Below are 11,968 nucleotides of genomic sequence, written 5' to 3'. Positions count from 1 at the left end.
AGCGGCTCTCGTGGTCCAACCGGAACACGCCACGCCACCCGACGTCAAGCATCTGACGTCACCGACGAACCCATGACAAAGGGCAGAAAAAGACCCTTCAAACCCCTGAACATTTGAAGCGCTGTTTGACCCAGCTGAATCACCCTGAAAATATTCCGGGGTAGGTACTGAGTCAATCAAGTTCATCAACTTTAAATGCGTCGTTTAGTAATACGAGTTGGCTTTTGTATGCAATGCTTTAGGTAAAATAAGGAGAAATATATGTAAATCCGAACAATTAAAGTATCACTTGAGTCGACTCGTTTCGTAATGATGTGTGACATTAGATTGATTACTTTGAGGGATCGAAAGAGTGGTCGAGTAATCCGACAAGACATCGCTGTTGCTCGAGTATGAAGCAAACTGGCGTCCAATGAGTATAACGTTTTTTAGATAGCATGCCTAATGTAGTGAATGTGAAGGATCATCTGAATCGTTGTTTTGAGATACATGGGTTGACCAGCTGCAGCCACCGGAGGTGGCGAATTTTAAGTGTATAATTATGTATAATGAAATATATTAAGTTATTATTTTTATTAGCTAAAATTAAAGTGATTTAATTAAAGTAAAATTATTTGACTAAGGGACATAATTATTATGAAAATTAATTGTATGGATATCATATTTTTAACTTAATGACGAAATAAGTTAGAAATATAAAACTCTTGAGACATAATTACAAATTCATCAATTATGAATATAATCATAATTGTAGATTCATCAGTTATGATTGTAAATAAGGTTATGGTCCCTAGTTGCAGTATCGAATGAAGTTTTTCTTCACCCGTCAAAGAGAAATCTAATCTAAAGCTCTTAAGGATACTCTGTAATTAAAAAATCAAATCACCGATTAATTCAGAAAATACTCTAATAGATTCATCAGGTACATTTTTGTGTTAATATGTTTATTAATTATTGTAGGATTTCATACATATTATAGTAGATTTGAAACATTCTGAAATCTTATTTTGGATCTATAAAGCATGTTTTTTAATCAAAATTCGGTTTTGATTCTATAAAATAATTATTTTATCCATATTTGATATGTTAAAAAAATCAACAATCGGTATCGGAGACATCCTACAATGATTGATGAATATCTGAACTTGTTTTTCATGTATTTTAATGATATTTTCATTAGTATTTTGGAGTGATTTGGTCCTATCACCGTTAGAAAAGATGAAGGTTTAATGTAATCATGCCATAACATGCTTCACATTCAAGCCTTTTTATGGTGTTATATCACTTTAATTATGAGATATCTTTTTCTCTAATGTCCTTTCCTATTCATCAATATGCAAATTCATTTTTTGCATTGCAAGGCATAAATTTCCTAAATTTTCTTTAGATTTTATCTAAAGTTACATAGTATGTTGGTTTAATTGTGTTGTTACAATATGCAAATTTAATATCGATGTAATATTATGTTGGCTTAATTATGTTATTGCAATATATAAATTTAATTAATAATAATATTATTATAAATATTATATTGGTTTAAACATAATATTAGTTTTATAAAGTTATTTGTTGACATAAATTGAATGGTTTACCTGCATTACATATTTTAGTCAACAAATTAAGATCAAACCAATTTGACTAATATGGTTCGAATTCAATTAGTGATTGTTTAATATTAGATTGAGTAATTTAATGTATGAAGTCATCAAAGTGAGCTTTCATATATAATATTTCTCATAAAAATATTAAATATATTATGTATTTACATCCATGCGATAATTACCCGGTCCAAATGAAGGTTAATGACTAGTAGGATTTTATATATACTTGTAATGATAAATACGTGACAATTATAAAGTTATACATATAAATGATAAATCAATCCAAAGAAGGGTTTATCATTTAATATGCCTTATTATCAGTATTTGATCATTACAATGAGACTATCACTAACAATTAATATTGAAGTCCAAAGACAAGATATTAATGTTGCACTTGGTATCTTGATATGGGTTAAATCATTATTTGAATTTACTTGGGTATAACGTTTTCTAGATAGCATGGCTAATGTAGTGAATGTGAAGGATCATCTGAATCGTTGTTTTGAGATACGTGGGTTGACCATATATCCGCTTTATCGGGTGTTGACTATAAGGTTGAAGTATAGGGTTGATGTATCGTTTTCTTTGTTTCGTCGCTGGTCCCTTGCAGGTGCACAGCTGCAGCCACCGGAGGCTGCCACAGCCGAGAGAGTTCATGATCAAAGGCATATATGCTAGATGAGGATAGGCTCTCGGGCGATGGTGGCATGAGGGTTGATTGGTCCCCGTCGTCCTCAGCGTCGTCGACAGCCGACGATGGCTCATGCATTTCATGTCAAAGGGCTTGGGGTGAAATATCATGTGAACTCGCGCGCTTTGAGTGTAAGTATATTATGTGAACTGATCAATGGGAAAATGATCAACTCTAACTTCAATCGAGCAAGCGTCCATAGCGACACCGAGTATCACTCCTCCACCTAAAATGGGCTCGATTATTTGTGACACTCATCAACACATACGAAGATAAAAAAAATGATTACACGATAATTGATCTATATTTAATACCTTAAACATTGATTTGCAGTGATATACTACACTCTCTTACCAAAAGTTAAAAGTCGAAACATCAATTAATATATTTTGAAGATGTCAATTAATTGAGAAATACTTGGATGGTATATTGTAATATCTTAGCTTCGAATCTCACTTTTATCACTTATAATTTATCAAAAAAATATTATTTTATATAATTTTTTTAAGTTTTTATGGTTAGATATTTTATTGATCGAGCATAAAAATTTAAAAAATGAGGTTAATAAAGAAAATTATTAATTTATAGATTTATTTAGGTGTATTTATGTTCATTTGATTATGATTATATTTGGATATATTTGATTATATTTAAATATTATTATTATGACGTATAAACTTGATAAAAGAAGGATCACTTTGATGCTTAGGCACTTATTTTATTTTGTTCTCACAAATCCAAAATTTATTGGTATCGTATATTTTTCTGATTACACTGGTTTTTGTATTCACGTGCGAGAAGCACGAAGCAAATTATAACGGGCGAGAAGGTCCCGAAACCCGACCCGTAGTCGCAGGTTCGCAGCCACATCGACCCGATCCGAACTCCACCGCCACGTCGTGCCGTTTTGGTTTGGTCGGGAGAGAGGGATAGGGATAGGGAGAGGGAGAGAAGGGGTAGGAGTATGTCGTCGGTGTACGTGCTCGAGCCGCCGACGAAGGGGAAGGTGGTGCTGCAGACGACGGCGGGGCCACTGGATATCGAGCTGTGGCCGAGGGAGGCGCCCAAGGCCGTCCGCAACTTCGTCCAGCTCTGCCTCGAGGGCTACTACGACCGCACCAACTTCCATCGCATCATCAAGGGCTTCCTCGTCCAGGGCGGCGACCCCACCGCCACCGGCACAGGTGTGTATCTACTTGCGCGTGTTTTCTTGTTGTTTCTCCTCCTCCTAACCCACTCTTGTATTCCGATAAACCACTCGATCGGGGTTGATGATTTATGATTAATTCCATATATCGGATCTCGGTGCATTACTCGTCTCAGAGAGAAAAAAAGAAGCTGGGAATCGAAATCATATCCAAGAATCTATTTTTGTCCGTCCGAGCACCAACTGGATAGGAATCGATGCTGTATGATCAATTTCTTCAAAGGAATAGAAATGAATTTAAAGAATCCATTTTCCTCCTCTTGTGCACTATTCATTATTTTTCAATCGATTTAGGGCTTCCGCTTTGTATGGTTTCAACCAACTGAGGGCTTTCCCTTTGTATGGTCTCAATCGATTTAGGGTTTCCCTTTATACAGTGCATCCTAGTAATCGATCTAGTCATCGCTGTATAATGTACATATCCTCTAATTTTGCTTCCATGCCTTCTGCTAATTATTGTGCGCTGTCATCAGTATAAGTTTTTGGTTGGCATTTTTCTCTTACTGGCAGGTGGTGAAAGCATCTATGGGGGAATGTTTGCGGATGAGTTCCATTCTCGCCTTCGATTTAACCACAGGGGCTTGGTCGCGTGCGCAAATGCTGGCACACCTCATTCGAATGGAAGCCAATTCTTCATGACATTAGACCGCAGTGACTGGCTTGATCGGAAGAACACAATTTTTGGGAAGGTGATGGATGTTGTAATTTCTTTTTGATTTTTTTTTTAAATATGGCATTTGTGGATCTCACATCAAATAATGGCAGGTCACTGGGGATTCTATATTTAATCTGCTAAGCTTGGGTGATTTTGAAACTGATAAAGATGATCGGCCAGTGCATCCCCCTCCAAAGATTCTTTCTGTTGAGGTACTTTTTAAGTTGTGTTGGTATATTTAGGTCAACCTACAATTTCTTCTCTTTATGGAGATATCCTTTACTCCATTAACTTCTTACATGAAGAAATAATAAGTCAATTTCTTTATTTATTGAGGTGCTGTGGAATCCATTTGATGATATTGTCCCGAGACAACTGCCTGAGAAACCTCAGTCTGATGCCAAGGTTGTTGTTGAGGGACAGGATCAGAAGAAGAAAGCTGTCAAGTACATACTCTCTTGCTTCACTTTTGCTCATTATATAATTCCTTGAGTGCTTTCATATTCTTCATTTACCACCGTATTCATCTTCGTAAAGATGACTGGTAGCCTCTAGTAAGTTGGACTGATTTGTTTGCATCGTGTAGGCAGCTAAACATGCTATCCTTTGGTGAAGAAGTTGAAGAAGACGAAATGGAGGCTGCAAACATAAAGGAAAAAATTAAAAGCATTCATGACGTGTTAGATGATCCTCGTTTCCTCAAAGAAGCAAAACCAGAACCATTGGTGAGTACACACCAGTTAAAATGTATTTCTTTCCTTTGGTCTCGTGCTAAATTTCAATCTGATGTGGTGAACTATTTGATAATGCTGTCTTGAATAAACTGCAAAAAGGCATGTTTTGGCTTTACTAGTTCATCTGTATGGGACTTCTTAGTACCTGGAATTTTGTAATTAATAAAGCACTTTTCTTGTTTATCTGTGAACAATTCTGTGACAATTCCAAACTCGAGATATATATTCTTGAACACATTCTTTTTCTTCAAGTAATAATCTTCAGCACCAATGTGTTAAAACACCACGGACCTATCTTCACTTATGTCTGCGACTTGGTCATTTTAAAGTCTAATTATGCGTATCTTTTACATGATTTACTTTTATGCTTGATACAGTCAATGAATAGACAATATAGAAGCACTAAAGCTTTTGCTGGCATGCAGTCTTCCACAGAAGTAGAAAAGAAAAACGAGATTCGTTTAGCGGTCAGAGAGGCTTTAACCTCCAATAAAGTTGACTCCATCAGAGAACATGAAATGGATGATTTAGATGCTGATGATCATAGTGATGACGATGATGAAGCCAACTTTGATGCCAGAATGCGTTTGCAAATCTTGAGAAAGCGAAAGGAGATGGGTGACGTTGCCACTCATGATAAGTTACCTGCTGGTAATGTGTGCTATCTCACTCGATGTATTTTTATGCATCTGATAAATTACCCACAGTTGCTTATGTCTACATAGACTGGTGAAGACAAGTTTATTAAGTTATTATGTTGATCTTTGATTATTTAAGATTAAGTGAAAATGTTGGCGATCAAGGCAATTAAGTATTTGTTCTGTTCTATGTAAAATTTGTCTTGGAAATATATCTTTTGAAGAATTCATGTAGTAGTCGAGCTTTAATTTTAAAAGAGTTCCGCTAGCCGTTTGCTTGACTTTCATCTAGTTGTAGGTTGAGTACCATGTTCTAATTTCAGAGACCATCTAATCACTGGTAAAAACCTAAGTCACATGTAGCTTATATGAATTATAGCATACCCTTGTTTTGCTTTCCATATTATCTTGCACTTTTCTGAACGGTAATAAAAGTGATTGGCTGATGTAGAAGAGAGGTTTGGACAATCAACTCATGAAACCTTTGTAGAAAGAAGAAATTTGTATGCCCAGGAATGTAGACTGTAGTGAACTTTTGTTGATATAAGAAGGGTTACAGTTTGACAAGCTTGTATTAGGAGGAAGAATACAGCAAATATGTCGCTTCTCAGTGTTTTCAGTTTTGGTGTCTCCTCTGGTTTCATGCTTAAAGTGGGCTTAGTTGACTAACAATTGTTGTTCTTTCAGTTTCCATTCTGTCTACATGTAACAATTTTTCAAATGTTACAAAATGTATTTTTATGTCTGTATTTGGTGATAAATATTTCTCGCTTTGTGACAGAAAAAACTAGGCAAAAAGACCGTGAAGCATCACCTTCAAGGTATCAGAATCTAATCTGAGATATGTTTGATTAAATTTCACATTCCTGGACATTTCTTTTTTTAATATATCTTGCTATTAGTTTAGCACCTATAAATAACCCATGAATGAAGTTTTTCTGTTTATGTTAAGCTCCCATCAGTCCAAAAGTGATATGCCTGACATACTACTGCAAGTTGGTCTTATTTCTTAATGGTCTATGTTCAATGCTGGTAAGGCTGGTAAGCTTACATCATAATGTGCGTAGATGTACAGTATGGTATGAACCACACTTCAGCTTACCTGCAAAGAGAGAATTTATAATGATAATAAATCTAGTTAAACACTAGAAAATATATTGAGAAAAATACTATAGTACTGCAATTGAACTAACAGTAAATGAACATGACCCTGGGTAAAGGCACAAATTAGGCCTCAGTCTAGGTTAATTCTAAATGAAAACTGAATTGCCATTTTTCATTTCTTTGTGTAAATCATTGAATGAGTTGACTTGACACTGAACCTCCAGCTATACTCCTTAAAGTTCACTCATGTCCTCTCAATGCATCCGGTGATGAGCTATGCCAATTGATTTGCTTTGATTGTAGTACTGCAATTGAACTAACAATATATGAACATGACCCTGGGTAAAGGGACAAATTAGGCCTCAGTCTAGGTTAATTCTAAATGAAACCTGAATTGCCATTTTTCATTTCTTTGTGTAAATCATTGAATGAGTTGACTTGACACTGAACCTCCAGCTATACCCCTTAAAGTTCACTCATGTCCTCTCAATGCATCCGGTGATGAGCTATGCCAATTGATTTGCTTTGACTGTAGTACTGCAATTGAACTAACAGTATATGAACATGACCCTGGGTGCAAGCACAAATTAGGCCTCAGTCTAGGTTAATTCTAAATGAAACCTGAATTGCAATTTTTCATTTCTTTGTGTAAATCATTGAATGAGTTGACTTGACACTGAACCTCCAGCTATATCCCTTAAAGTTCACTCATGTCCTCTTGATGCATCCGGTGATGAGTTATGCCAATTGATTTGCTTTGACTCTAGGATTTAGTGGTGCGGTTTCTTCCTCTCGGTTAGGATTCTCATTGATAGCTTCAGCTTGCTTTTCTTTGCAGTAGTGCACCTTGGTTCTTTTATGCGTGGAAGGATAGTTAAATTGGTGGAAGAAGGGATATGAACTCAGTTAGCACCATCTAGCTAATTGACTCAACCAATGGAATGTGATGATGAGTTGACTATGATGTGACCTTTAGGCCTCTTTCTATATGGCCATCCATGATTTGTTACCCAATAGGTCCTTATACTTGTGGGTGTTTAATCTTCCACATTTTTTTCCTTATGGATTTATTAGCTCTTGTATCTTCATAATGTCATAATTTATAAAGTCATCAAGGTTTTCATCTGTCTTTTTAAGTCAATGTATTTGCTATGCTTGTGTTTTTGTTGCATGCTTTTCAGAAATTGTTTTTCTGTTTAATATAGGATTCTTTGTGTCAATCAGGTTGTTTGCCATTTCTATAACGTGCATCATAGTAGTTGGACTGTTCATTTTAATGTCATAATAATGATACAACCTTGTTTTCCAAAGATCACTTCATCAGTAACTCCAAAGATCACTTACTTTTCATCTTATTATCTCTGCTGTAAGCTGATTTCTGCAACCAACGCCAATCAGATGTACAAGTTACAACCATTTTCGAGTGCATGAACTTCTAACATTTGTCAGGCCAATAAATAAAGGAAATAAGGAACTGACAGGTCCTTTATCCTACTATGCGTCTTATCTCTTATTTTAATGAATTTGAGCCCTTCCAGTTCTCTCTGACAAGGGAAGTTAGGTCTGCCTATCATCTGATAGAAGGTCATCAGGCTTCCTTATTCTTAAATTGCTGTGATCCAAGTGTCTTTAGCATTTAATAGAAGAAATTAATGTGGAACCCTATGGAAGTAACAGGACCTAGAAACAATTTCACCTAGAAGTGATGGAATTTTAAACTAGTTCCAAATTAATACCACTGTTCTGACTCTTTTGACCCGACTTTGACTCATTTACTTAACATGATACTATACTAACCTAGACCGCATCACTGATAACTTATGAAAGCAAATTAGTTTAGCAGATCTAACCTACTGGTGTGTTGGTTCCAATTTAGTTCAGGTTCATCAGTTGTGGTGGTATAGAGGCTAGAGATCATAAATATCAGTTTGTTGTTTCTGAAAATTTTCCTCCTCCACCAAGGCTTATTATTTTATACCTTTCTTGGAAGGGACACACGTCTGGCTGATTATTGAATGAGTGGTTGGTTCTTTTGTTTCCTATGGTCTTAGAGACGATGCTGGGTGAGGACAACATGCTCTTTTTATTATTTAAAATTGTTTTATCTGTTTTAGTCGAGTCAGCAAAACCAACAAGAAAGGTTGATGGTGTATCGTGGACTGGAGGACCTGCAATGCCTTTTTTTATTTAATTTTTTGACTTGTGACTTTGTTGCTATTGTTGTTGTTGATCTGTTTTAAATATATCCTTATATTTACAGGAGAAATGATGATGATACTAAAGGTCAAAATACCAAGGTTGAAAAACTGTCCATGAAGAAAAAGGGTATGGGATCAGAAGCTAGGGCTGAACTTATGGCAAAGGCAGATGCAGATTTGGAGCTACTTAATCATGCTGAACAAGAAAGACAACTGCAGAAGCAGAAGAAGCGACGAAATCAGGGCCGTGAAGAAGATGTATGTACTCACTTGACATGCATGAAACTTCTATTCTGCTATTAAATTCACTACAATTTTTTTTAATAAGCACAATGCCATGCGATTTTGCTGTTCTGGGGAGATTCATGAAGTGTTCGTGAACTTGGATTTATTAATAGTAGCTACTAATTTGCCATTTACTTATTAACAGTTCTTCATGGCTTGATTATTGCTAAGTGGGTTGTGTTTCTACCAGACTCTAGCAAAGCTGCAAAGATTTAAAAAGAGTCTCTCCACAAAGCTCTCTTCACCGAGTAGTAATGGTTCTAAGGATAATAACGAGGAAGATGATTCTGGATGGATGGCAACCCAGTTGAAGTTCATTCCCGAATCCTCTGAGAAGGTTATTTAGCCACCACTTGTCTCCCATTTCAGGATTTTTCCGTCCTCCCTTGTCATGATAATTTAGTTTGAGATCTTTCTTTGCAGGATGGCATGACTAGGAAAGATGACCCAAATGAATATGTTGTGCATGATCCTCTTCTAGAGAAGGGCAAAGAAAAATTTAACAAAATGCAAGCTAAGCTCAAGCGACGGGAGCGAGAGTGGGCTGGCAAATCTCTCACATAATTATTCCGTGAATGAGGTCCAACATAATGCTCTCAGCTTTCTCAATCATTCTTATGTTGAATTGGTTTTGTTGATTGCTGTTATGCTGGTTGTTAACTTTTACACTTGGATTTTTTTGACCAGTCAGTTTGTGTGTTAAGATCTTACCCATATGATCACAAGTAACATGCATATCAAATCGATGTTGTATCAGTGTTTAAGAAACTAAAAGCTGAGCAATATTTAGTTAAATCCATAAAAATATTATTTCTGCTTATATTACTTGATTAGGTTGAGAACACCATTAGAGCAAACTCCCAACATCGAGACATTTGTCTAGCTTTGAACAGCCTTTTGAATTGCCTGTGTGTGTGTGTATATATATATATATGCTAATTATTTTTGAGGTGGTTGGTTCTCAATATAAAAGTCTGGATTTCATTTAGCATTCTCTTGGCTGTTGATCATAACTGCATTATCATATACTCCTTAGTCCTAATCAATGTATAACCATACGCTTATCTCCATCGTTCTTGTCCTAATCAATGTATAACCATAGGCTTTTCTCCATCATTCTTGTCTAGGGTTTCTTCCTTTTTCAGTAAGTGATTGCTTATTGACTTCTTAAAGGACTTCCTTTTATTTTGGTTTTGTATTTAATATTTATTGTCTGCCCCATCTTGAAACACGGACCGAGGAAGTTGAAATAGAAACCAAGAAAGTGTGGTATGCATCAGTCAAGGGGTGCGGAAATTCTCAAGGTGCAAGAAAGCTAACAGACGAAAATGGGGTTGGGGGGAGCCCTCTGACAATGACAACTTCTTTCTTATTATTCATATTTGGTTTTTTCTCCACCATCATAAGAGTTTGATTTAGACAATTGGTTTAACTTAATAAACACATTATTCTTTATTTTCGATTCAACACACCAAAAAAACCAAAATTCTTGCTTAAATGCATTCCATGGTAGAATGTGCATTTGTAGGTATTGGAGATTTTATTTTTTGCCGATGGAAACTTGAATAAATCTGTTGGTATGTCGTGTATCGCAGGAGAAGACCATCAGTGCCACGTTAGTGGCTATAGGGTTTCGCTTTGCTGTGGGAGAACATTCCTATCGGAGCTGTACATTAGTTTATCACTGTATATCACTGCTTAGCACACAGCAAATTGCAACCGGAGTTCCCTCATCGAATGCTTGTTGTGTTGCAGACAACACCACTTTCCTCTACCGGTCTGCAGACTGCTGTTCTCCATTTGCTTTGTTCTGTTCTCAAAACCAGGGCTGCTGCCTGCTTGTTGGCAGGGACTAATCCCATGACGAGTATAGATTTGTGCTAAGATTACAAAACTGTGTAAATACTCAAGTCTTTTGTTCGAATGACCTACTTTTGCAAAAATCCCAATTTCCATAAATTATCGAAGACTAATAATTTTGGGATTTTTATTTTTTGTGAAACAATCTTTAGAATTTTTAGATTTGTGCTAAGATTACAAAATTGTGTAAATACTGAAGCCTTTTGTTCGAATGATCTACTTTTACAAAAATCCCAATTACCATAAATTATCATAGACTAATAATTTTGGTTGTTTTCTTTTGTGAAACAATTTTTAGATTTTTCCTGTTTTAGGTGTAATGTTTTTATATTTCCCATGAATTGTCTCAATTATTTCACAGGAACAAAATTACCCTTATTACAGCTGGTCTTAATTATCTTTAGAAAATGTTATAATTACTAAATCAAAGCATTGTAATTATCTTTAAACAAATATTGTACTTAAATTTTAATTAGCTTAAGTTTCTATTGATCTTAACTGTTAATTTTATTATACATTTTCAGGGTTCGTAAAATGATTTCTATGAGAATTTTTTTTCTCTCGCTTAGCTTTAAACTTGAATTTATTCATTTTTAAACATAATATATTATTTAGAAAATAATAATAAAGATGAGATATTAGTAGTTGAACTAATATTAAATTATGGGGAGAAAACTCAGAAATTTGAGGTTTCTCCAAAAAAGAAATATTTAATGTATACTCTTCCTTCTGTAATATCGTTGCATGTCTTTTTAGCCGCGTTCGCAGGAGGCGCCGTGGGATTTTGTGATGTCGTCGTTATTAGTATTCCAAGCTCGTCCCCGCCATCGTCCGCCCGCCCGCCCGCCCGCGGGCGCCAATGCCTCGTCCTGATCTGTCCATCCATCCCCTCTCCCGCCACCTCCGACCGGGCCGACAAGAGGGGCCGCGGACGCGATCAGATGAGTCTCACCGCTACTACGCCCCGCTGCCGTCCCCGGCGACCACTCACGGAC

The 11,968-nt window shown here is 36.1% G+C and overlaps 1 protein-coding gene across 1 annotated transcript; it reads left to right on the top strand.

Moving 5' to 3' along the window:
• The first annotated feature begins 3,213 nt into the window (after positions 1-3,213).
• LOC135644551 (peptidyl-prolyl cis-trans isomerase CYP57-like) lies at positions 3,214-11,101 on the top strand. Its single transcript, XM_065162219.1, has 11 exons — positions 3,214-3,476; positions 4,010-4,188; positions 4,265-4,366; positions 4,491-4,600; positions 4,741-4,879; positions 5,314-5,539; positions 6,308-6,347; positions 8,891-9,086; positions 9,304-9,450; positions 9,537-9,693; positions 10,709-11,101. The coding sequence occupies exons 1-10, from the start codon at positions 3,257-3,259 to the stop codon at positions 9,675-9,677; spliced, it is 1,500 nt and encodes a 499-aa protein (XP_065018291.1). The 5' UTR covers positions 3,214-3,256; the 3' UTR covers positions 9,678-9,693; positions 10,709-11,101.
• The last annotated feature ends 867 nt before the right edge of the window (positions 11,102-11,968 follow it).

The sequence above is a fragment of the Musa acuminata genome, chromosome BXJ3-8 (assembly GCF_036884655.1).
Source record: "Musa acuminata AAA Group cultivar baxijiao chromosome BXJ3-8, Cavendish_Baxijiao_AAA, whole genome shotgun sequence".
In the NCBI taxonomy this organism is placed as follows: domain Eukaryota; kingdom Viridiplantae; phylum Streptophyta; class Magnoliopsida; order Zingiberales; family Musaceae; genus Musa; species Musa acuminata.
Note: the sequence above shows the minus strand (reverse complement) of the source record. Positions and strands in the feature narration are given on the sequence as shown.

What these genes read in the sequence shown, in the direction of transcription:
- LOC135644551 (XM_065162219.1), top strand. Translation starts at nt 3,257, where the DNA reads ATGTCGTCGGTGTACGTGCTCGAGCCGCCGACGAAGGGGAAGGTGGTG. An exon ending in CCCCACCGCCACCGGCACAG is followed by an intron (nt 3,477 to 4,009) that starts GTGTGTATCTAC and finishes TCTTACTGGCAG; the next exon opens with GTGGTGAAAGCATCTATGGG. An exon ending in CAAAGATTCTTTCTGTTGAG is followed by an intron (nt 4,367 to 4,490) that starts GTACTTTTTAAG and finishes TTATTTATTGAG; the next exon opens with GTGCTGTGGAATCCATTTGA.